The 26,818-nt window shown below is 40.9% G+C and overlaps 1 protein-coding gene across 3 annotated transcripts in view; it reads right to left on the minus strand.

Annotated features, from left to right (window-relative positions):
* The window catches only part of ME3 (malic enzyme 3), a 231,188-nt gene that overhangs the window by 168,440 nt on the left and 35,930 nt on the right, over window positions 1-26,818 (minus strand). The window contains exon 1 of one of the 3 annotated variants that reach the window (XM_024254750.3): window positions 17,802-21,999. The exons of the other annotated variants lie outside the window; for them this stretch is intronic. Coding sequence (XP_024110518.2) covers window positions 17,802-17,966 — 165 coding nt within the window. The 5' untranslated portion in view covers window positions 17,967-21,999. Of the gene's footprint in view, window positions 1-17,801; window positions 22,000-26,818 lie in introns of those variants that run through there. 3 annotated transcript variants of the gene reach the window in all.

Consider the following 26,818-nt stretch of genomic DNA (forward strand, 5'->3'; position numbering starts at 1 on the left):
AACCCCTTTCTCCCTCCCTTTTCCCACCATACTCATTGTTGGTCATTCCTTCCTCTCTGATTCATAGCCCCATATACATACAATGAGTTGAGAGGCGTAGTTTTTTTTCTTTTTTTAAACTTCAGGGGAAAATATCCAAATAGAGCCAGGTGAATATCATCAGAAAAAAGGCAAACTAGGAGAGTAAGTCCTTCCTGTAAAGTCTTGCAGAATCTTAGAGTGGGAGCGGACTTAAGAGGGTAGGTACTTCCCACTCCCTTCTGCAATCTCTTTGATAGATGGTTTTTTTTGGTTTTTTTTTCAGCTTCCAATAGAGCACATCTAAGATAGGGAAGTCGGTGTTTTTTTTTAAATAAATAAATATATATATATATTATATACACATATTTTACATTGAGCAAAAGTTGATCTCACAGTGAACTCTCTTATGCGTCCTTGGTCGGACTCTGGAGCCATGCAGAATACGCCTACTCCCCGTTCGACATGATAGCCCTTCAGATATCGGGGGGGTGCTCATCTGCCTTTTGACCTTCAGAAAGAGAATGGGGCCCTGGAATCATTCTTTCTGGCATGTTGGGACACAGATCATGCCATGTCTCTCCCTGGGTGCCAAAAGTACCTATGAGGTATTTCCCACATGCTTGGCACCGGCTATTGTTTGGGGAGAAAGTAAATACATTTTATTTCAGAATTGATTAATTTAAACACAGGCAGCATACTCCTTAATATGAGGTTACAATGCAAAAAAAAAACCAAAAAACAAAGCCAAAAAAACCCAGAGGGTAATTCTTAGAGAGACAGGGAAGGTTCCAAACATTTTTAAATGGATCTAGCAGATTAAAGTTCAGCTGCAGCTCATTATTTATGAAATGTAATTCCTGTTTCTTGCAGAGGGACAAAGCAGCAGCCAAGAAATACCGCCGTGTAGCTTTTGAGTCCACACACGCTTGCTTAATTTAGAAAAAATTACTTGGAGGGACCACTATGGGGAGCTGGAGACCACTCTGTAATGAAGCCCATTTCTACTAAAACAAAGTATGCATGAGATGGAAGCAATCTGGGCAATGTTGAATCGATTTGGGGAAACGATCCCAGGATTTTTCTCTGAGGATGCACTCACAATAGTGGATAGTGATGTTTTCAGGTGTAATTTAAATGCCGTTTTGCTCAGTCAGAGCAATGGACTCAAATTCCCTCTCAGCTCCCTCCAGAGGTTAAAGTGTGCAGCTGCTGGCAGAACTTGTGGGCTTGGAAACCTGCCCATGTCCAGAAGGCAGTCAAGATGAATACAAGGAGTTATCGGTTCTTTCTGTTAATTAGAGCAAAATCTGTTGGTTGAAAAAATTAAAGATAAAGTAAAACTTTACTATTTTCTAAATACAGTAAGGCTGAGATGAAATACATTGTGAATATGCATTCATATAGAAGAGGTAGTAATTGGTATATCAGATAACTGGTATATATAATTAACTGGTATATCAGATAATTCACTGGTAAGTCTTGGTGCAATGAAGAAAGTAAAAATTCCATAATGACTTCCCAGATATGGTTACTTCTAAAAAGGCATGTATTTTTTTGGATAATGGATAGCAATTGACATGATCATGATTATAGCCACCAATGATTGAGCTCTTATGTGTCAGGCACTGTGTAAACACTTTACTGGCATTTTTCTCATGTAATCTTCATAAATCCCTTTTAGATAGATTCTATAGTTAGCACGATTTTACAGACCAGGAAGCAAGAACTTAGAGAAGTTAAATCCTTCATGCAAGGTCATGCAGCTGACATGTAGTGATGCCTGGATTTGAACTCAGGTTTATTCTCTTAAACACGATAAAATAGTGCTTTCTCATCAGAGGTACAGGACTCAGCAAGATTAATGAGTAGTCCCAGGTACCCAAGTAGTAAGTGGTGCCATTAACGTGTGGTTGATTGAGAGTGTATATACAGTGCCTGGTCCATCATGAATATTCAGTGAAAACCAAGTCCCTTACCCTGTGAAATGACCATGATTCTGACCACATGTGTCTTGAGTGTGTCTTCCAGAGCAGAAAAAGCTCTGGGAGATAGCCTGTGCCATTTAATCTTTGCATCCTGTCACCTAGACCTGTACACTGCCTATACTGGGTGCCAAATGAATATTTGCTAAATGAATCAGTGAATTATTGAATTAGGCCTGTCTTCAAGGAGCTTACAATCTGCTAGGAATGATAAGTGTGCACATACGTATGCATGCACACACACACCCCCCTAACCAAACCCTAGTATACTAGTCAGAAGTGAGTTAAAACATACTGAAGAATATATATCAGCAATTCTGCACTCTTAAGCCAGAAAACTTGCCCATGTATACAAAGACATGTACAAGAATATTGATTACAAAATTGTAATAGCAAAAATTGGGAACAACTTAAATGTTCTTCGACATAGGCATGGAGAAATAAGTTTCAGTTTACTGATGTGATGGAATGCTAAATGAATGGTCTAAAACCAAATGTATAAAATGGATAACTTTAGAAACACAATAAGCAAAATTACATATAAATATAATGATAATAATAGCTAACACTTACTCAACACATTATGCACCAGGCATTTCTTTATGTGCTCTGCATTTGTCAACCCATTTAGTCCTCACCCTTCAAGGGTATAAACTACCATCAGACCCATCCTAGAAGTTAGGAAGTTGAGGAAGGCTACATACATTTCGTATAATGTCTAACACGTTTAAACATGCAAAAAGGCTATAGTTTAAGAATGCCTCCATGTGTAGTAGAAGTGTAAAAACATGCAAGGGAATCATTAAACACCAAATTTATGACAGTGATTACATTAGGGGTGATGAAAGGAACATGACCAGAGAGGTGAATAGAGGGGGCAGCAGATGTATTTATAATGTTTCATTTAAAAAACTAGATGATTGGTATATGGATATTTTTCATACTTATATTTTTTCCTATGTCTGAAATACTTTATAATACAGTGATCTGCAAGCAGAAACTAAATACCTCGAGACCTCAAAGGAGAGAACCATTACTCCTGATATTTCATGGAGAAAGGGGCATTTAAGTTGAGCCTAGATATTATGGGGAGGATAGCGCTAACAATTTAGCAAATGTGGAAATCAGTGCATATGCCATGAGAGTGATGCCGTGCACAAAGGTAGAAGGTGCAGCAGAAGGAGTTTCCACTTCCCATTCCAAGGCCCCTGGGAAGCCCAGCCTGAGGGACTCATATCCCTCGCTGCTCAGGGTGGCTGTGCATGCATGAATCTATTGGCAGTAGTTCTCTTTTGGGCTGTGGGGTTGCGAGGGGGGGAGCTCTTGTCTGCTACTCAAAGGCAGATTGCTGCAATGTGGGGTGGCAGTGGGGCAGGGTCTGTGTTCACAAGCATGAACAATAACTGACAGAGTATTTGCTTTTGAGCTTTGGGAGAAACAATGAGGACCTGTTGCAACTCAAGACCCAGTCAGTGACTGGCTGACAACAAATAGGTGATAAGTGTTTTGCTGAACAAAACAGCACCAACTGTTGGCCAGAAAAGCCAGGCACAGTGGATGATGGCAGACAATCCAGTTGTCAGGCAGCTATAGCACTGGAGTCTGGACAGTCCCAAACTCCAGATATCGCTTCAAGCCAACCTGACTTCCCACACAGGGTTCTGAATTTGGGTCTCAACCTCATATATATGTGAATATTATTTAGCCCTAAAGAGTGAGAGAAATCTTGCCATTTGCCAAAACATGGATGAACCTGGAGGACATTAAGCTAAGTGAAATAAACCAGACATAGAAAGACAAATGCTGCATGATCTCAGTTACTTGAGGAATATAAACAAGTTGAACTCATACCAGAAAATAGAATTGTGGTTGCCAGGGCCTGGGGTGTGGGGAAATGGGGAGATGTTGGTCAAAGGGTATAAACTTTTAATTATGAATAAAGCCTCTCCTTACGGCAGACACTTGTAAACAAAAAGAGAAAAAAGATTAGTAAGTTCTGAAGATCTAATGTACAGTATGGTGACTATAGTTAATAAGAATTGTATACTTGAAATTTGCTAAGAGAGTAGATCTTAAGTGTTCTCAACACAAAAAAAGGTGAGTGTGTGAGGTGATAGATATGTTAATTCGCTTGATTGTGGTCATCATCTCACAATGTATGTATATATATTATATATATCAAATCATCACATTGTACATCTTAAATATATACAATTTCTATTTGTCAAATATAAATTGATAAAGCTTGAGGGGGGGAAGAAAAATGAATATCTGATTAGTGCTGTATTCAAAGGAGGGCTTTTCTTTATCATGCAATGGGAAGACTCTAGAAGTTAAGTCTGAAAACAGGGCCTTGATTGTTGGCTCTTACTGTGGGTCTAGATGTTTGATCTTAGGCAATCTACTCAGCCACTCTAAACCTCAGTTTTCTCATCTGTAAAATGGGGGTATTAATAGCTACCATCTCAAAAAGTTGCTGAGAGGAACAAAGACAATACACAAATATCAACCATTTATTGGATATGCATTATGTGCCTAGCTCTATGCTCAGCACTTTGTTTTGTTTACTCTTTTTTTAATTTTTATTTCTTCTAAAAAGAATGGGATACATGTGCAGAACGTGCAGGTTTGTTACATAGGCATACATGTGCCATGGTGGTTTGCTGCACCTATTGACCCATCCTCTATGTTACCTTCCCTCGCTCCCCAACCCCCAACAGGACCTGGTGTGTGTTGTTCCCCTCTGTGTCCATGTGTTCTAATTTTTCAGCTCCCACTTATGAGTGAGAACGTGTGGTGTTTGATTTTCTGTTCCTGTGTTAGTTTGCTGAGGATGATAGCTTCCAGCTTCATCCATGTCCCTGCAAAGGACATGATCTCATTCCTTTTTTATAGCCACATAGTATTCCATGGTGTATATGTACCACATTTTCTTTATCCAGTCTATCATTGATGGCCATTTGGGTTGGTTCTATGTCTTTGCTATTGTAAATAGTGCTGTAATAAACATATGTGTGCATGTGTCTTTATAGTAGAATGATTTATATTCCTTTGGGTATATATCCAGCAATGGGATTGCTGGGTCAAATGGTATTTCTGGTTCTAGATCCTTGAGGGACTGCCATACTGTCTTCCACAATGGTTGAACTAATTTACATTCCCACCAACAGTGTAAAAGTGTTCCTATTTCTCCACAGCCTCGCAACCATCTATTGTTTCCAGACTTTTTAATGATTGCCATTCTGATTGGTGAGAGATGGTATCTCATTGTGGTTTTGATTTGCATTTCTCTGATGCTCAGTGATGTTTAGCTTTTTTTCATATGATTGTTGGCCATGTAAATGTCTTCTTTTCAGAAGTGTCTGTTCATATCCTTTGCCCACTTTTTGATGTGGTTGTTTTTTTCTTGTAAATTTGTTGAAGTTCCTTGTAAATTCTGGGTATTAGACCTTTGTCAGATGGGTAGATTGCAAAAATCTTCTCCCATTCTGTAGATTGCCTGTTTACTCTGATGCTAGTTTCTTTTGCTGTGCAGAAGCTCTTTAGTTTAATTAGATCCCATTTGTCAATTTTAGCTTATGTTGCAATTGCTTTTGGTGTTTTAGTCATGAAGTCTTTGCCCATGCTTATGTCCTGAATGGTATTGTCTAGATTTTCTTTTAGAGTTTTCATGGTTTTGGGTTTTACATTTAAGTCTTTAATCCATCTTGAGTTAATTTTTATAAGGTGAAAGGAAGGGGTCCAGTTTCAGTTTTCTGCATATGGCTAGCCAGTTTTCCCAGCACCATTTACTGAATAGGAGACCCTTTCCCCATTGCTTATTTTTTCAGGTTTGTCAAAGATCAGATGGTTGTAGATGTGTGGTGTTATTTCTGAAGTCTCTGTTCTGTTCCATTGATCTATGTGTCCCTTTATGTTAAAAACTCTCAATAAACTAGGCATTGATAGAACATATCTCAAAATAATAAGAGCTATTTATGACAAACCCACAGCCAATATCATATTGAATGGGCAAAAGCTGGAAGCATTCCCTTTGAAAACTGGTAGAAGACAAGGATGCCCTGTCTCACCACTCCTATTCAACATAGTATTGGAAGTTCTGACCAGGGCATCAGGCAAGAGAAAGAAATAAAGGGTATTCAAATAAGAAGAGAGGAAGTCAAATTGTCTCTATTTGCAGACGACATGATTTTATATTTAGAAAACCCCATCATCTCGGCCCCAAAACTCCTTAAACTTATAAGCAACTTCAGCAAAGTCTCAGGATACAAAATCAATATGCAAAAATCACAACCATTTCTTTACACCAACAATAGACAGCAGAGAGCCAAATCATAAATGAACTCCCAGTCACCATTGCTACAAAGAGAATAAAATACCCAGGAATATAGCTAACAAGGGATGTGAAGGACCTTTTCAAGGAGAACTACAGACCACTGCTCAAGGAAATAAGAGAGGATACAAACAAATGGAGAAACATTCCATCCTCATAGGTAGGAAGAATCAATATCGTGAAAATGGTCATACTGCCTAAAGTAATTCATAGATTCGATGCTATACCCATCAAACTACCATTGATATTCTTCCTAGAATTAGAAAAAAACTACTTTAAATTTCATATGGAACCAACAGAGAGCCTGTATAGTCAAGACAATCCTAAGCAAAAAGAACAAAGCTGGTGGCATCACCCTACCTGACTTCAAACTATACTACAAGGCTACAGCAAACAAAACAGCATGGTACTGGTACCAAAATAGATATTTGCTCAGCACTTTGAATCAGAATCTCACATCATCTTCCCAGGACCTCTAAGAAAGAACTGGAGAAGACAGAGCTTAAATGATTTGCCCCAGTCACTTATTGCCTCAGCTAACAGACTGTGGAGCTGGCATTCAAACTCATGTCTGGCTGACTCCAAAGACTATTACAACACTGGAGACTGCAAAGTACTTTAAGATTGTATTTTCACCACTTATGTAGAAATTATAAACTCATTTCAGCCAGTTAAAACATCCCCTCTTGAACTGATCTGATTTGGAGTTAACTTAAACCCAAAATACACAGGATGGATTTTGCCTTTGCTTTGAGTCCAGAACCCCTCTTTGCTCCATCTGAGCAGACTGAGGACCTGTTTTCCTTTCTGTCTGGGCTCTCAGTGGGTCAAACAGACACCAACACCTTCTCAAAGGAGGCATAACCTTCTCTGAGGGACCCAGGTCTTCAAATTCCCAGGGTGGCGCCTTATCTTCGACCTCAATTCCTTGTCTTCTCAGCTTTTTAGCAACAGGCACCAACCAGGTGGCTATGGATTTTTTTTCATAGTCTCTCAAAGCTAAGTCCTCAAACATCAAATATTCACTTGATTTGCCAAACACTTCCCTGAGTTAAGTGTTGTGGAAATTAAGCTTTTCAATATCTTCTCTATATCCCCTTAGCCTATAAACAGGTCCAGCCACTTCTCTGATACTGGTATTATTTTTCATATTGTATTGCATATTAAGAGCTTAGTACTCCCAGCTCCATACCATTTACCACTTCCAATAAATTAATGAGCTGCTTTTTAATAAAATGTCCTAAATACTAAACCATGTCACATGTGGCCATGAGATGACTTTTAGGGTTTTTGGCCATAAGAATACACACATTCTGGCAGAACCAAATCATTTTTAAAAACAATATCACAGAGTATGAAAAACCAAGAGCTATAGCCTTTGGCTTGAGGTCCTTTTGGAACTTTTTTTTACTTTCAGAAATCAAAACAGGAATTATGAACTATTCTTCCATAGGTACAAATCTTAGTGAGCTTCTAGCCACATCTGGACCCTACATGTATTTTTTCAAGGCCACAATTTGAGAAGCTGTAGCCTCTGGATAATTGGAATTATGGAATTTTTGAGTTGGAGGTTACCCAAGAAATCATCTAGTACAGGATTCTGAATCTTATGGTAAGTAAGGATTAACTATTCAATCATGAATGGCACTTTACATACATTAACTTATTTTGTCCTCCTCCAATTCTCATAAAGTACATTCTAGTATTATTCCCATTTTATGGATGAAGAAGTGGAGAAACAGAGAATTAAGTTACCTGTCCAAGACTCAACGTCAGGTAGTAACACTCCACTTAACCACATCTTTATACTGCATCTTGATCAAGGTAGAAATACAGGCCTCAAGGTGGGATGACTTATCAAGATCACAGAGCTAATAAGAGTTCACCACTGTCTGAATCTGCACCTTGCTTTCAGAAAGCTATTAAGGAGGTACTTCATTACTACTTACCCCATACACATGGGGGTGTTGGTGGTGTTGTGAGGTAAGTAGCAGTGAAGCACCTCCTTCCTCTTCTCAACTTCCCATACTCAGAATCTCAGCACTCTGACCTTGAGGGTGCTATGGCTTAGGGGTTTGGGCTGGGGGACAGAGTGAAACCTAAGTCACGGGTCTTGCTCTCAAGGATTTTCTTGTGTAACCACTTATTAAAGTCACAAAATATTCTTGTAGTGATTTCAGAGCATACTTCTTTGAAAAGATTAAAAACCACCAATAACATTAAAAAAAACTCATAAACATCCTAATTGCATAGAATGCATGGTTAAGCAGAAGGAAGTAAAACTTAGAGTCTCACCACCAAAGCACAACCACTACTGACATTTTGGTATATGTTCTTGTCACTTTAAGACAGTACATATATTGTTAGTTGTGACTATAAACAAAAAGCAATGTATATCCTGCTTTTCCACTAAACATTGTCTGCATTATGACCCACTTTTGGTAAATATCTTTTTAAAAGTTTGTATAATATACCATGATGAGGGATATGCCATAATTTACTTAACTATTCCTTTATTGTTAGGCATTTGTGCTATTTTCTAAATGTTTCATTATCATAAATAACTGTAAAGAGCTTTTATGAATAAAACTTTTATGACATTTAGGTTTACTTCTCTTGGACATATTTTCAACATGAAAATACTGGAATTTCTCTTCACCTGAAACATCACTTTATTAGGAAATTCTCAATGCTGATGTTAATTCTTAAACTGTTAACTGTCTATATGAAAATAAGCAAGTCATTGTGGGATTTTAAATTCTATTATCTTCTTAAATGAACTATTTTTTTTCCAAATCATATCAGTATTATAGTTCATTCTTTGGTAGAATGACAAATAGAACTACCCTGCCCACTAATAGTACAAGCACATCTGAAAGTCACACAGCATCAGAAAATGGTTAAGAATAAGAATTCTACCTCTGTGATAGTCCTTTGAAAAACTCATAACTTCAGTCTAATAATGAGGAAAACATCATATAAACCTAGTTGGGGGACATTCTACAAGATACCTAGCCAGTGCCCTTCAGGACTCTCAAGGTCATGAAAAATAAGGAAAGATTGAGACGATGTCATAACCCAGAGGGAATGGGGAGACATGGCAGCCAAATGTAATGTGGTACCTTGGATTGGATCCTAGAACAGAAAAGAGGTACCAATAGAAAAACTGGTGAAATCCAAAGAAAGTCTGGAGTTTAGTTCATAGTCATGTACCAATATTAATTTCTTAGTTTTGATAAATGTTAAATGATAAAACCATGGAAATGTTAACAATGTGGGAAAACTGGGTAAGGGGTATACATGAACTCTTGTACTACGTTTGCAACTTTTCTGTACATCTAAAATACTCCAAAATAGAAGTTTAGTTTTTGTTTTTTGTTTTTTGTTTTTTTTTTTTTTAAAAAGATGAAGAACAAACGATCTGGAGCCAGTCTGATTTGGTTTTCAGTTCTGGGTCTGGCATTTATTACTGCTGAGTGGCCTTGGACAAATTATTTCCTTGAGCTTTAGTTCATCTAGTATATACACAAAAAATTACCTACTACAGGGGATTGTAGGTTTTGAAAATAATAATGCAGTTAAAGCACTGAGCATTATTCCTGGCACAAGGTGAACACTCAACAAATGTAAGCCATATGTTTATTTTGTTTAGTTTGAAGATTCTTCTTTCCAATTCTTAGTTTCCTCTAAGGTAACTAAGTCTCGTTTAAAAGTTAAACTCAGTATAAAGAAGACAAACTGTTGCATGAATCTGGAAATGATACCTGATATGGGCTTTGGGGTGATTGCTCTTGTTTTCTATGTTATTTTGGGTTGTTTCCTAAAGGTAGGTGTACTGAGAAGATGCAAGATTTTGAAGAGACTCTACATTTTAGCACTGATTGCCCAAAATAACCAACTTACAAATGCCCATTGTAAGACATGGGAATTTTTTCATTTGAGCTGCTTAGAAAAACAATCTTATAGAGAATTGAAAATGGTCTGTGCTCGGCCTCTACCCAAAGGCAAATTATTTTAGTATGAAAGTCTAAGGAAAATAATTTAACCACAAGCTATGTGAAGAGGAAAGGAAAAATAACCAAAGGATAAAGAAAAATATACTCTGGCTCTTTCACATATAAAATTTCTTTTTTGGGTGCTAAACTGCAGCACAGATGTGAAACCTGATCTACAAGTTAGGGTCTAAATGACAAAGGAAAAATAAATAATCCAAAAATCTAAAAAATATTCTGAGATGACATTAAACTGCAGTCAAAGACTATAAATGAGCATGGCCAAAAACCATTATTCAGTATTGGACCTGAGTTCAAATTCACTTACAAGATGTAGGATCATGGCTAGGTACAGTGGCTCATGCCATCACTCTGGGAGGCCAAGGTGGGCAGATTGCCTGAGTCCAGGAGTTCCAGACCAGCCTGGGCAACATAGCAAAACCCCATCTGTACTAAAAATACAAAAAATTAGCTGGGCATGGTGGCACACACCTGTAATCCCAGCTACTTGGGAGGCTAAGGTGAGAGAATAACCTGAGCCTGGGAGGTGGAGGCTGCAGTGAGCTGAGATTGCGCCACTGCACCCCTGCCTGGGTGACAGAGCAAGGCTCTGTCTCAAAAAAAAAAAAAAAAAGTAGGATCATAAACTACCTAACATAAATCACCTTGCTTCAGTTTTCTTACTCCAAAAATTGTGGTAAAATTCACATCAAAAATTCTTATAGAGCTAATACAAGGATTAAATGAGATAATGTCTGTGAAAAACACCTTCCACAGAGGTCACATTTAGGAAGCAATGAAGAAATATTAGCTAAGTCTAAATCTAAACATACACAACCTTGAGCTGGTCACAGTTGTTTCTGATATAATTTGGATATTTGTCCCTGCCCAAATCTCATGTTGAACTGCAATCCTCAATGTTGGAGGTGGGGCCTGGTGCCAGGTGTTTAGGTTGTGGGGGCAGATCCCTCATGGCTTGGTGCTGTCCTCATGATAGTAAATGAGTCCTCATGGGATCTGGTCTTTTTTTTTTTTTTTGAGACGGAGTCTCACTCTGTCGCCCAGGCTGGAGTGCAATGGCGTGATCCCGGCTCACTGCAACCTCCACCTCCTGGGTTCAAGCGATTCTCCTGCCTCCCGAGTAGCTGGAATTACAGGCACATGCCACCATGCCTAGCTAATTTTTGTATATTTAGTAGAGAGGGGGTTTCACCACGTTGGTCAGGCTCGTCTCAAACTCCTGACCTCGTGATCCACCTGCCTCAGCCTCCCGAAGTGCTGGGATTACAGGCATGAGCCACCACGCCTGGCCAAGATCTGGTCATTTCTAAGTGTGTGGCACCTTCTTCCCCACAACCCGCCATTGCTCTTGCTTATGCCATGTTATGTGTAAGCTCCCACTTTGCCTTCCACCATGAGTAAAAGCTCCCTGAGGCCTCCCCAGAAGCAGATGTCAGCACTATGCTTCCTGTACAGCTTACAGAACCATGAGCCAATTAAACCTCTTTTCTTATAAATTGCCCAGTCTCAGGTATTTCTTTATAGCAGTGCAAGAACAGCCTAATACAGTTTGTAATGTTAAATATGCAATCTTGTTGGTGAAAAATACTATTAATATGAGAAATTATAGAATACTGAAATCGTATAATAAAGTATTAAATTGAGGGTTAAAAATATGGTACTAATTAACTTCAGTTTTCTTCTGGCTGCCAAATTTGATCTTACTTGTTGATAGGTTTGGCTGTGTCCCCACCCAAATCTCATCTTGAATTGTAGCTCCCATAATTCCCACATGTTGTGGGAGGCACCTGGTGGGAGATAATTGAATCACAGGAGCGGTTTCCCCCATACTGTTCTCGTGGTGGTGAATAAGTCTCACGAGATCTGATGGTTTTATAAGGGGAAACCCCTTTTGCTTGGTTCTCATTCTTTCTTGCCCTCTGCCATGTAAGACATGCTTTTGCCTTCTGCCATGACTGTGAGACTTCCCCAGCCACGTGGAACTATGAGTCCATTAAGCCTCTTTTTCTTTATAAATTACCTTGTCTGGGGTATGTCTTTATCAGGTACACGAAAACAGACTAATACAGTTATCAACATGATACCTTTTAGAAGTGGAAATAAGGAAGGGCTTGGATTAAATATTATACATTAATTAGGGCAGCAAATTCATCCCTTAAGTGTAAGCCTGATTAGCTGATTAATGTTCTTCCAACTATGGGATTCACAATAATTCACAGCCACAGACCATTTATCCAGGGAATAAGCTCTTCCATACAAGTAAATTTTCCAGTGTAATTATCTTACCCCGTTAAGTGCTAACATGTCAATATTTTCTGGACAAAAATAAAAAATAAAAAGTTACATTATCTGTTTCATATTCTAGACTACAAACACAAATCCTATTTTCCCTTAAATCTCTACACTTAGCACAGCGCCTGGCACGTACTAGATGTTCAGATGTTCAAAAAACGTTTTTTTAAACTGAAGTGTATGACATATATCCCTACTTTCTTAAACAGAGTTAATGAATATGATACAATCTTATCAATGACTATAATAATTATTCTTAACTCAATAACTATATATCATTTTGGGTGAGTGAAGTCCTTTGGGCAATTTGCCTTCATGAAATGGTCTCAGACATATAATCTTTTAATTTTTCCTGCTTGCTTTTAAAGTTTTCTATTTCTTCTCTTATTGAAAAGACATCAATGATCACTGCTAGCTGTTGTCACATTGCCTCCTTTTAGGATCTACTCTTTTCTAATATGTTGTATACTGGGAACCTGGAGAATCAACTTTTTAGGATGACATCTAAAAATAAGAGTGATATGCAAGGGGCTTTGGAGTTAGTATGTGAAATCAGATCTTTGGATTAAAACTGCAGCACTATGCTATATGGTCACAGAGAAAATGTCAATCACATGTAAGGGAACAATCATTAAAGGGAGTTTATCTCACATTCATTTGCACATTCGTTCTGCAGCTTACAAAGGGGATAGCTTCACGCCTTCAAGAAGATACAGGCACCTCTACCAGGTAGCCCACTTTGAGGAGTCAATTTCAGCTACTTGTGTGCCTTAGTATCACACATCTTTTTCTGATCAAATATTTTAAAATTCAGACATTTTGCTAATTCAGCCAATCTCTCTGTCCGCTAGGACCTCAGTCCAGTTTCCTGAGGTTTTTTAAAAATGGGCTCCATCTGACCTAGGCCCACTTGTCTTGGGGCATTTTCCCAGCAGAGCATGATTTCTCATGCTTGTGATTGGTTAAGTAATATAATACAGCCCAGGCTCCTGACCAGGCCTCCACCAAAGTAAGGTCTGGGTTTGGATCCAGGGGACAAATTATGTCGAGGGAACTCTTCCAGGCCTCACAAATAAAGTGTCCAGACCAAAATGTTTCAGTTTTGAGTCCAGATCAGAAAATTAAAACCCACCTATTCCTGCCATCTCCAAATTTTGCTAGAATTGCTTTGGGAAAATTGTTTGCCAACTTGAAATATTTATTTCCTATCCTGACACAATGTTCTTTGAGGAAATAAGAGGAGAAAAGTCACTATTTTCAACAATTTCAATCCAGGTCTAAGGCCAGTAAGAAAACATTGTTTTTATTGGCATAGAATTCATGGGATTTAAGAACAATTAAGGTCAGCTGCATCATAGTTTTTAAACTTTTCTCCTCCTCAGTCTTGGCTAATTTGTTAGCATGATTCTCAGAATTCTTAAACAAAAATGCAGAACTTTGAATTATTTACAATTGGCCTGAGAATGTCTCTTGAGTAATCATCAGGCCAGGACTGGTTCCATCACCTCAGAAAGTTTTTTTTCTAAAGTTAAATCAGGAGTCTTTCTTTTCTTTCTCTCCTTCCGTTCTTTTTCTTTCCTTCATTCCTTTCTTTTTCTTTCCTACAAATTCCTCAACTTTGAACTTGTTTTTGTGAATAGGGTTGTATTCAAATTCAAGCTGACTTAAAATATAAGTTTAAGGCAAAGTTAGTCTAACTTCAGCATAATTTGATAATGAAGATCTAGTGGGCTTTCAGGAGAAATAACATTCAAATCATAATTACAATCGAGGTTGGACTAATGGGGAGAGGGAAGGTCTGAGTGAGACTTGAAATAAATCACAATATAAAACTATGTGTTAAATGCACTTTTATATAAATGAAAATGAACCCTGTAAAGCAGAATGTGGAATTACTTTTTTCTTTAAGAGGGTTATTTTTAGAGCTTACAGGAGCTTTATGGATTATCTGTAGTCCAGAGATAACAAGAAAGTTTGAACTTCCAGCATTGTTAGTGGATGCCTAGGGCTCTATGTTAAATATTGTATTGGGTAGCCTCATCAGGCCTCAGCGAGGAGTGTCATGATTGATTAATGGCCAGGTGAGAATGTAGGTGGTGCAGGACTTGTGGAAGGATATGTGTGGAAGGACACGCTCCAGATACCTTTCATGGATCCAGTCTAACCTACAACCTTGACAGTGGTAAAATCTTAGACTGCAGAGAAATTGTCTGCCAATAGTCACATGGATAGGTTGTGCCAGAGCTAAAACAAAAGCTCTGCATGTGGGTTCTCATTTTACACCTCCCTATCAATGGGAGTCATTTAAAAATGCATTACATACTTCAGACACTGCCATATCCAGTGATATATCTACAGGGATTGTGGGAGGGCATTAAAAAAAAAAGTTGTTTGCTGCTCACTCTGTGCTGTCTTGAGACGAGAATACCTAATAGTGTCTGTTAAAACAGGTGGCTTTCTGGTAGGTCTGATAGATTACTGATTCAGTCAAAGGTGAGGCCTCAGCAACTATATTTTTATCAGGGGCTCAGAAGGTCTGTGGACCACAACTGAAAAACACTGAGACAATATCTCCTTTCTTCCTGAAAGTTGTGTTCCCTGGTTTTCCTGCTTCACACTGTCCTTTGTACCACCTCTTCTATCTATGGGTCTCTTTCTCCTGTGTATATTTTTTGATGTTTTCTTGTTTCTTCTCCCACTTTTTGGTGCAGCTTCTTTTATTCCTGACTCTGGCTGCCATCATTGGCTGATGAAAGAGTTCCTTTTATTTGGTGAATTGATCCATCAAGGTTATCTTCGAAGCTTTGTCTTTGAAGTTTTCACCTATTCCCAACCACTCCCCCTGGAAGCTTGTTTCCTGCACTGTTAAGAGCATGGACCCTGAAGGCAGACTACCTGGATTCAAACCCTACCTCCACCTCTTATTGGCAGAGTGACCTTGTGTAAATGACATCACTTCTGTGTCTCAGTTAACACACCTGTAAAATGGAAATAATATCTACCTGTGATGGTTAGTTTTACGTGCCAACTTGACTGAGTCAGGGAATACCCAGACGGCTGGTAAAACATTATTTCTTAGTGTCTATGAGGGTGTGTTTGGAAGAGATTAGCATTTGAATCAGTAGAATGAGTAAAGAAGGTCTGTGTAGTGTCATCTGGTATCATCCAATCCATTGAGGGCTCACCCAAATAGAACAAAAAGGCAGAGGAAGGGTGCATTGTCACTTTCCTCTTGAGCCGGGACATCCATCTTCTCCTATCCTTGGATATCAAAGCTTCTGCTTCTTGGGTCTTCAGACTCTGGGACTTATACCCTGGCTGTCCTCATTCTCAGGCCTTTGAAGTCAGACTGAATCACACCACTGGCTTACCTGGTGCTCCAACTTGCAGATGGTATATTTTGCATTCTTTCCGGCTTCTGTAATTGCCTGAGCAAATTCCTATAATAAATCTCCTCTTACATATCTGTATATGTCCTGTTGGTGGAGAACCCTGACTAATATACTACCACATGATTGTTACGAAGATTAATTTAAATGAGTTAACAAAAGTTAAAGTGCTTAGAACAGGGTGTAGTATATTAAGGTGTTATGTAAGCCATTGCTATTATTTTTGGCTTCATACTGTTTAAGGCTGCCAGACAGTCGAGAGTCAAGTAACCAAGGCACTGTTATAGAAATAGCAATGTTATAGAAATAACAACTTAATCCATGGCTCAATCAACCAATATTTCACAGGTACCTCTGAGGGTCTTTCCAGTTCGGTAGCAAGCAATAATGAAATGTTCTCTGTGTGCCCAGGTGTGTTGTGGAACATACTTTTCCCCTCTGGAGATTATGAATGCCTTTTCTTCATAGAGTAGATGTCTTCTGGAATGTCTGCCCAGATCAAAATCACACCTCCCCACCTGCCCACACACATATGCCCACTCCCTTTCCAGCAGGCTTGATGTACAATGTGACCCCTTCCCTCTAGCTGCTGACTAAACCAGGAGTATCCACCTAACTCAAGCTGGACCAATCCATTCTTTCTCTTATAGTTTATTTTTGAGACCAGGAGTTTATGCCTCTTTGAGGTTGGAAGTTTAATATAAACTTTGGGAGCTGTGGGGCAGCCATGTTCCCCACAATGTTGGGAAGTTGAAGCTGGTTTATTGGCCATAAGAAAGAAGCTGGACAATTCAGAGGGCTTCTCAGCCCCTAGTTCAGTATTCCCCTGAGCCTGCCTGAATTCCACTAACTGGCTCTTGTCAGACACCCCTATAACCTCCTATTCCCTATTTCTCTTAATCTAGATACATTTGTTTTTGTTTAAACCAGCAGAGATTTAGCATTTAGTTTCATTAGCAGTTGCTGTGAAATTTGTGGATTCTCTGACAAATCCCCTCCAAGCCAATAAACAGAATCAAATAAAAACAATATGTTTACCATATAAATATAGGTTTGAGAACACTCCTCTATTCTCCTTATTCCCAATGTCCCACTCAACCAGATTACAGCCCTAGGCCACACCTCATGCAGAGTTTCTGGAGTGGCTACTATTTTTAGGAACATCTGAGATAACTGGTCACAGAAAATTGCCTAAGATTGATTTTGTTGCTTTAAAAACAGCCTGTGTGGAAAACTTAGCTGATTACATTGAGTGATTCGATTTTATTAGCTGGTTAATAGGTAAACTGAATGAATAAATGTTTGTGAAACATACCATTCTTCTGCTTTTCTCTGTTATTTCCATCTGATTCCTCCAAACTTCTCCTCTGGCATCAGATAGTGGGAGAGAAAGGGCAAATGGACTGCTCTAAGGACCAGATCACAGAGGGTCTCATGTACCACTGTCAGGACATTGGCTTTACTTGGAGAAGAACAGTATTGCAAAAGCCACAGAGAGAAGAGAAAATGTAGCATGGGGAGCCCTGCAAGTATTTGGACTATGTGTAGAGAGATGAGACCAGAGAGGTAGAGAGGAGTTGGCAAATAACATACTTAGGAGAAAGGACATTGTCCTGAAGTAACAGAATACCATTTAGTCATGTTCAAATTTGCTAGAAGAAAACACTTCTGTTTTCAGTATTTTTAATTAAATATTTTTCTTTAGTATTCTCATTATAAGATATCCAATTACTTAAACAGTATATAGAATACAAAATAGAAGTGTTCTTACCCCCATTGCCAAACTCCTCACCAGACAGTAACTATCGTTAACAAAGTATGTCCGAGAAAGCTTGGGTAGAAGATCCAGCACCCTGAGTTTGGTGACCATAGTTACAGAGTACAGGGATTGTTTCCATGCAGCAAGATCTAAGAATGAAGAAGCATAGCTGATCATACATCCTAGATAACTCAAAGACCCCAAGGAACATCAACATTTGTTCAAAACACAGGAACAATGATGAATTTGCAGTGCCTCAATTACATAATCAGGAACCTCCCATATCACTGGCTGGAAAGCACTCATCTGCCATCTCATGACTGGGGAGAATATGGGCTCTGGAGTCAAAGAGACCTGGGTTTGAATCCCAGCTCTTACAGGTAACTGTTGGCTAAACCTTTCTGTGACTCAGATTCCTTCTCCATGTATTCAACCATGCAATAAATATTTATCCAGAGCCTTCTAAGTGCCAGACCTTGTGCCAGGCACGGGGGATCAGCAGAAAGAAACCCAGTCACTGCCATCATGAAGCCAGCCTAATGAGACAGACAGACATTGAGTCAGAATTCACAAATTAATGTAAAACTGAAATAAAGAGGCTCTATAGTATAGTATTAATAGCACAGACCCTGAAACAAGATTGTCTGAGTTCAAGGTCTGGTTCTTCCACTTTCTAGCTGAGTGTAACTTTGAGTAAGTAGTTACTGTGTCTCTGTGTCTCTGTATCATTACCTGTAAAATGGGGATAATATGAGTATATACCTCCACAGGGTTTTTGTGGGATTAAATCTTGAAAAGTGCTTAGAATTGTGCTGGTACATAGTGCTATATAAGTATTTATCCTTATTTTCACTAATTATAGTAAATGATATGGAGAAAAGATACACAGTGCAATATAGATATGACAGAGGGGACTGACTACATCACAAAGTTCAGAGAAGGCTTCCTGTGCCAGTTATTAAATTATTGTCTCATTGCTCCAAACCTACTCCTCTATTGTCTGTGTTGCAATGTTGGGGCTGGAACCCTATAAACCACATTGCAAACTGCCTTTATGCTTGGCTCTGCCAAGAGAGTACAATAGAGAGAGACCAAAAGCCTGGAAGAGAAAGAAGAAACTGGCTCCTTTCTATCTACTTCCTGAGCGATTTCTGTGGCATCCTCTACCTGTGAGTGGCACCCAGGGACTGCTTCTTCACCTGGGCAGCAGCAGTTCCCTCCTGTGGCAACGGCTCAGTGTAGTGAACAGTTTTTCTGCTATTTGTAAAACCAGCCTCATTGCACCCCATCTCATAGACACCTGCACCAGCCAGTTGGTACCCTCTCCTCAGAAGTCTGGGTCTCAGACCTCTTGGCCTCTTCTCTAATTTTCTGCCTTTTAATAATTCCAACTTTTGTTCCTGTAGACCTAAAGGTGGTAGGTACTTCCTAGAGTTGCTACCCCTGTGATACCTTAGAGCAGAGACTGTCAAACTTTTTCTGTAAAGGCCCAAATAGTAAATATTTCAAACTTGGTGGGCCACATAAAAACTTTGTTGTATTTTCTTTCTAACAAGCTTTATAAAGGTAAAAACCATTCTTAGCTCACCAGTCATACAAATAGGCCATGAACTGAATTTGGCCCATGGGCCACAGTTTGCCAATCCCAGCTTAGAGTTTTCTTTTTTCTTCTGTCACCTAGCCAACAACTTTGCACTTATTTAATCATTCATTATATTATATCCCCTCTGTTTCAAATAAATAGTGTGGTTTTTGTCTCCTGCCTAGACCCTGACTGGTATATTTTCCTTGGGATCCGAAGGAAGAGTTGGAACTAAGTAGGTAAAGGGTGATAGGAGAATTTGGAGGTGGAGAGAGGGAGAAGGGTTTTCCAAAAGAGGAAAGTAGGTGTATAAATGCCCTGCAGTGGAAGGAAGCAAGGCTCACTTAAGAACTGCTGTGGTCAGAGCAGACAGAACCACAGGCAGTATGGGGCCAGCCCATGCAAGACCTTGGAGACAATGTTAGAGATTTGGTTTTCTATTCTAAAAGCTCTGGAAAGTTGGGTTATAGGCCCCTATTTGTATTTTGAAAATATCTTCATGGGTAAAATAGGGTGTGGCAAGGATTAAATGATCTAACATTTAGAAAACAACTTGCATAAATCTAATAGATGCTCAACAAATCTCAATTTCTCATTTTTATCTCCTTTCTGTACCATGGCTATAAGGACTGTTGCTGGATTTCTGACAAAACTGCAACCAAATTTGCTTGCCCTTTGTGGTTTTCAACTTTGGCTTTTCAAAGTTGGCTTTTTCAAATAGTGAAAGTCTTTCTACCCATATGCATACAAATATTAAGTATATTATTTCTTTATTCTTGTCTTGCCCAAGACTGTGAATATAATTTTTCAATCAGACACACAATAAAATTACCAACATTCTGAGAATCATGTACACAACCAATTGACAAGCACAGTCTTGGCAGCTTTTCTGCTGATTTGTGAAGTCTGCCCACTCTCCTTACTCTGAAGGATTCAGTATCAACCTCAAAATCACAACCCTCAGGACCCAATGAATATCCTTCAGGCTGCTCTGCCAAGGCCATCTCACTGGCAGATTTAATGTGCAGCAGAAGCCTTCATACTTGTACCAAAGAAAAAGCACAGGAAGCTGAATGTGGGGCAAGAGGCCTGTGGGCTTGCAAGGAAAGGGTGGCTTCAGTTACACCACGCATAAGCAATTCCCAGTTTCAGATGAGAAAGCAGAATGGCTTCTGGAATCAATTAAGATGAAAATATCACCCTTTCCAGGATGTCTATGCTTCCAGCTAAAGTCCCCCCACCCTCCATGTCCAGTCACCATGTGTGCGGTCCTGTGCTATGCAGCCTGAGAGACTGAAAGGAAGAACAGCAACAGGTCCTGCCCTCCAGTGCAGATGATTCAATGGGGAAGATGGTAGACATCTTTTGGGTGCTGGCATCTCAAACTGAGAGAATTTATAATCTATCTGGAGAGTTAAGATTTAAGTTCATAAAATAATTACATGCCAGTATATAGGAGTCAATCCTTTGGCTCTCTCTGTGAGTAACAGTCAGTGTGGCGTGTGGCTCCCAGCCTTGGCTGAGCTCCCTTGCCTGCTTCCATCTCCAGCCTCCTCCCAATACTTCGGGAGCCACTGGAGCCTGTTCTGGGCCCTAGTCCTGGGGCAGCAGATATTTAAGCAACTCCAGCTCCCCCTTCTAAGATGCTATTTCTGTCTTTCCTAAGCAATTGTTCTTAGTTTTGGCTGCATATTCATGTTACTTGGGGAGCTTTTAAAAATTCTGACGCCTAGGCCATAATCTAGACCGATTTGTTCAGAATCTCTGGAGGTGAGACGGTCATTAGTATTTTTAAAAATTTCTCAAATGACTGTAAAGTGCAGTCAAGGCTGAGAATCAGTGTCCTACAGTGGCTCTGTCCTCGTAGACTATTTGATACTAAGGTCTATTTTCTGATCTAGACATCAGTCTTACCTGGAAGCCCTTAATGTTTCTGTTCACCTGCCTAGGAACTCAGCTTCTTTCTAGGTAATGGGTTAGGTAACCACATCAGAAAATGGAAATACAGACTTTAGATTCATGCAGACCGCAGTTGCAACTCCTGCACTGGGTAGACCTTGACTCAATTATGGGGTCTGTGAGCCTCAGTTTCATAGTCCTCCTTACAGAAAAGTCTATGAGGAAGGAGAAACGTTACATGGAGAGAAACATCTAAATCTAGTATTGACAAGCAAGGGATGGAAAAATCAAAGATAAAGAAAGTGCTGTGCTTGTCATCTGATTCTCCCAAAGCATAGAACCGGTCCGCTCTTCTTCCTCACGGTCTTGCATTAACAATTCCAATTAAACAGGGTCTGCAAAGAGAGGCCTGGGAGCTACATGCATGCCCCTTGTTCCTGCAAAACCTAACTGGTGATACAGAGAATTCAATGGGTCTGACTGATGGTTTGTCTTTTGGGGAAAGAAAACCCAGGCCTGGAAAATGGAGCCCTGCTATCTTTCTCACCAGGTCATGAGAATGTCTAGCATCTCGAGTTCATGTCCCTGAACTTGTATTCCTTTGTCATAACATTCAGAGCAGCTGGACTATTCCCAGAGGCATGGCTTTGTCTGTGGGGTTTCAAAACACATTTCGAGAGAAAGATGCAGGGCTCGTACTCATTTATTTGTTTTCTTAAAGAAGCCCTTAACTTAAAAAAAAAAAACAGTTCTGAAAAACAGAGAAACAATCTCTTTTGCTGAAGAAAGGAGGTTGACTAAATGTGTTTTGGTTTAGACCCTCCCCCTCCCCCGTGGGTAAAGGACACATTTCCTCCCACCAGGAACTAGTATACTTATACTGGTTACAACTCCCTTCATCACTTGGAGCCTGAGGCACTGTATGAAGATAAAACTACTTGAAGTTTTACTCTCAGAGAAAACATATCAGCCAGTCTACACTGTCCTCCAATATTAAAGTCAGCTCTTACTGTCTTGGGTATCTTCTGTGTCTTGGTGTCCCATTGTTTGTTCCAGAGTTCAAGAGTAGCCCTGAGGACACAGGCCAGGAGTATTTGAGGCTTTGAGCAAAGCAGTCATTCTTATCTAATGAGGCAGCTTACAGAACTTACCCTGCTAGCTGGGCTTACTTCTACCCACCCGCTGCTGCCAGGCGCCTCACTAGCAGCTTAGATGGCTGAGAAGTTGTGATTGAAATTTGATGTAAATAACAGTCTAAATGTGCACTGTTGGGGTTTAATTCTGCTATGCCTGCACCATGACAATGAGGCGGTATGAAGCATGCAGAAGAGGAAACTGAGTCTGAATAACGCCTACACAAGCACTTGTTTCAGAACTCTAGACCTGGAGGAACTTCGGAGGTTCTGCAGTGATTTACTTGCCACCAACAATAGAGATCTACATCCCCTGATGAACCTTTTGTTGTTTTGATCTATTTTACATACAGTATATCTCCCCAAAAATGTCCTTTTGAAGAAGAGAGTTCAAGGTCATGCTAATAACATATGAGCTAAAGGTTTGAGTTACCTCTGTTATCAATAAAGGGAAAAAGCAAGCAGCAGAAGCATGGATTTCTGGTCATGAGGCCCTGACTGACAGCACTTGGTTGAAGTATTTTCCAAATGTAGCTGGACTTGGCAGGCTCTAACTCCAGTGACATATCTGGGGGCCTGAGCTGGACACCTGAGTGGGTTTGGTCTCCAGAGCCTCTCCTGTATCCTTCATGATGTTATGGATTGTGCTGTCTCTGGGTTTCCATGAAACAGAGCACTGGGAATGTGTTCCTGGCCTTTTCTTTGCTGCAGAGTTTAAACAGCCACAAGTGCTTTACACGCGAGCTTCCAAGCCCAAAAGCAACATTATAATTTTAGGTAAAAACCAAACCTCCTGCAGTGTTTGCCTCAAACGAGTCCAAATGCCAAGAGAAATCAAAAGGATGAAGCAGATTTGATCAAATCAGGCCTGTGGCCTGGAGACAACACACTCTTTGGCATCTTCTCGGAATACCAACCCCCAGCGTCTCCTCAGAAGCTGTTGTTATTATTGAATGACCATGTTACTAAGTGTGAGTAGAACATTAGAAACCCGAGTCAGGACTTTGAACGGCTGAGGCCAGTGCCTGTGCAGTACCGCACGGAGTGTGCCGGCAGTGGGGAGGCAGTGAAAATTTGAAAGGGAGCCACAGCTAATCAGGAGCCCCTGAGGAAACCTGGAAAGGAGCAGGGTGAGAGAAGGCAGGTAGTTAGATGGTGTTTGTGGAAGTCTCATTTCCGATGGAGGCGGGAAGGACATAAATGGGGGAGGGCTGGGATGGGAGGACCAACCTAGTCACAGATGAGCCCAGGTCTGGGGCCTAAGGCCCTGGGAAACAGGAGGTTGGAGGAACTGCTGGATTAGGGGAAGGATGCTATGTACCGAATTGCAGTTGTTGGGTTGAACAAAATCCATCTTAACAAGCAGTTACAAAATAGTGGTCATGGAGCTTGGCCTGAAGAGCTACAGCCAGTAAGTTCCAAAACTTGGATTGAACACAGGGATTTCCAATTCTGAAGCCCAGTGGTCACAGTCCCTGTGCTCTCCTGCCTCCTCCTTCTCTGCACATTAATGTCTTGGTGAGATGTAGCTCATTAAGAGGGATAGATAAGTTACAGATCTAAGTTGGGATCTTCCAAAGCTAAGGTCAGTCCACCTACAAAACTGCCTGTAACTTGTAGGCAGTGACAAGAATGTGAGAGAACTAGTGCCAAACTCACAAGAAAACCGTGGGCAATGAAGGGGTTTACTGGTTCCCAAATCCAAACACATATCAGAATCTCCTTGGTAAACTTAAAAAAAAAAAATTCCTTAGCTCCTTCTCAGACCTAATAGATCAGACTGTCTTGTTTATAAAATCCTCAGGTAATTCTGATGCATCTGGAACCATGGGTATAATAAAGACAATTTGAGTGAAGCTTTAAAAATAACAGGCAATAATAATAACAGGCATGGCACATTGGAAGCCTACGGGCTGCCAGGCACTGTTCTGATAATTATAAATTATTTTGGGATAGAGTTTTATTCTTGTCATCCAGGCTGGAGTGTAGTGGCACAATCTCAACTCACTGCAACCTCCGCCTCTCGGGTTCAAGCAATTCTCCTGCCTCAGCCTCCTGAATAGCAGGGATTACAGGCACCCACCATCATGACTGGCTAATTTTTGTATTTTTAATAGAGAGAGGGTTTCATCATGTTGGCCAGGCTGGTCTCGAACTCCTGACCTCAGGTGATCCTCCTGCCTCAGCCTCCCAAAGGGCTGGGATTACAGGTGTGAGCCACCATGCCCAGCCAAATTATTTTATTTCACCTATATGAAGAAGACCACAGATGAAGAAACTGAGGCTTAAAGAGGCTAAGTACCTTGTCCATGGCCACATATAGTTTCTGTGATTCCAGCTCAGACCTGCCTGACTCCAACAGCATAGTGGTGTGGACTGGATACCTCCAAAAGTGATGTGTTCAAGGGCTGCTGGGTGCAAGAGAGTGCAGCCTGAGCAGAGGGCCTCTGGGAGAGCAGCTTCACAGGGGCCTCACAGTTTGCTGGGGAAGTAGTGGGGAACTGCCTGATCTGAGAGCCTAAATAGGGGAGTGAAGAAGGGAGACAAAATGGCCAAGGGGGGCGGGGTAGAGCAGGCTCTGTAAGCCAGGTATCTTGGACTCACTTCCCTGTGCCTGCTTCTGCCTGTTCCTCACACTACAGCCAAGAAGTTGTATTCCTTTACTTTAGCAGGGTTTCCTGAAAAGAACATGGACTTGGGAATGAGTCCTCAGGATTCCAGTCCTGACTGTACTGCTGAAGACCCTGCCTCCCTCAGACATTAGTCTCCATGTCTGCAAAATGAGGAATGGCCCTGGACATCATCCTCAGGCCCCTCCAGCACTGCATACACTGATTCTCTGGCCATGTGTTGGAGAACCTGCCACATGTGTGACAGTCTGCGCTGTGAAGGAGGGGACAGAGGAGGCCACAGGGGCAGAACTGCACTTCAGAGACCTTGGGTGGGCCCAGTGCAGTGAGTGATAGTGAAGGCCAGTGGTTTCCTTCAGGGCAACCCAGGGTGCTCTGCAGTCACACGAATCTCTCCTGGGCACTGGTCCTCCATGGAAGCCCCAGGCCCTGGGGCAGGGCTATATGGACAGGAAACACACGGTGAGGAAGGGCTTTCAGAATCCACATCCTTCAGTCCTCATGCATGAGTCAGCCACCACAGCTGGATGGCAGCACTTAGTCACTCTCCTCCTGAGCACTGCATGGCCCCTGTGCCCGGGGACACAGAGTCAGGATGTTGAGGGTTCCCGCAGAAAACTGCTGTGAGTCCGATATGCATGTCAGTAATGACCACTGAGTCACCATCCAGCATTGTGTGGCCAGGCTGAGGATTTGGTTGCTTATTCTCTGGTCACAGAAACTCATCTCTGTAAAGTCCAAGGCCACGTTACAGTCTCCAAGCAGCTCATTGACCCACAAGAGAGATGTGACCAAGGACATAAGCACAGTGACAGACTGACATTTAGTCACTTACTATTTGCTAGGTACTTTCCTGGGCTTTGTGTGTTTTGATTTATTAACTCTCATACAGCCACATGAGGGGTGCTATTACTAACCCTGTTTTGTAGATCAGGAAACTGAGCACAACATGCTTACATAATTGGTCCAAGGTGCCACAGTCTGGGGAGGCAAAGTCAGAATCTGAACCCAGGTAATGCTGGTTCTAGAGCCCGTGCTGTTAAATGCCACATTCCACTGAGCACATTATAATAGCTGGAAAGTAAGGGCATGGAGGAGAAATGTAATAAGAGAAATGAAAAAGTGCTAGACAAGACGCTTAGGGACATTGAGACTTGATTGGTATGAGAAGGGTGGTTGTGAGGGAGAGGAAGGTACTCTCATGGGTGTCTTGGCTGCAAATCCAGGTTGTTCTCAAACCCAAATGCATGCTGTTCTATAGGCCAGAGGGCAACAGAGGACCGTGCTAGAGGGGCCCAGAAGAGGAGAGGAGTCTGTCCATCAGATGCAATCATGAAGGACTTCACAGACAGAAGCATCTACCATGGGCCTCATGGGGTCGTTTGGGGAGGTTATCATGGTGATGCTGTGAGGTTACATGTCCACCATCTAGAGGGGAAACCTGGGCTCAGAGCAGTTAAATGACAGGCCCACCATCAGTGGCAGAGCTGAGATGAGAGTAGGGCCACTGGCTCACAGCCCCATGCTGATTCTGCCACGACGGTACCTTTGGAGTCCAGATAGGAGGAAAGAAAAGGAATCAGCATTTCCTTCTTGCACTTATTCTCCCTTAACCTTGATATGTTCCATTAATTCAGTCCCCAAATCCCTCCCAAAATACACCCCTCTCCTTCCATTCCTACAAATAGCCATTTTGGGCATGAGGAAGGGAAGGAGGAAGAAAAAAAGGAGAAGGAATAGTAGAGGGAGGAGAGATTGGGAAACCTGAGAGGGGTGTTCAGAGAG

Source organism: Pongo abelii, chromosome 9 (assembly GCF_028885655.2).
Source record: "Pongo abelii isolate AG06213 chromosome 9, NHGRI_mPonAbe1-v2.0_pri, whole genome shotgun sequence".
NCBI lineage: Eukaryota > Metazoa > Chordata > Mammalia > Primates > Hominidae > Pongo > Pongo abelii.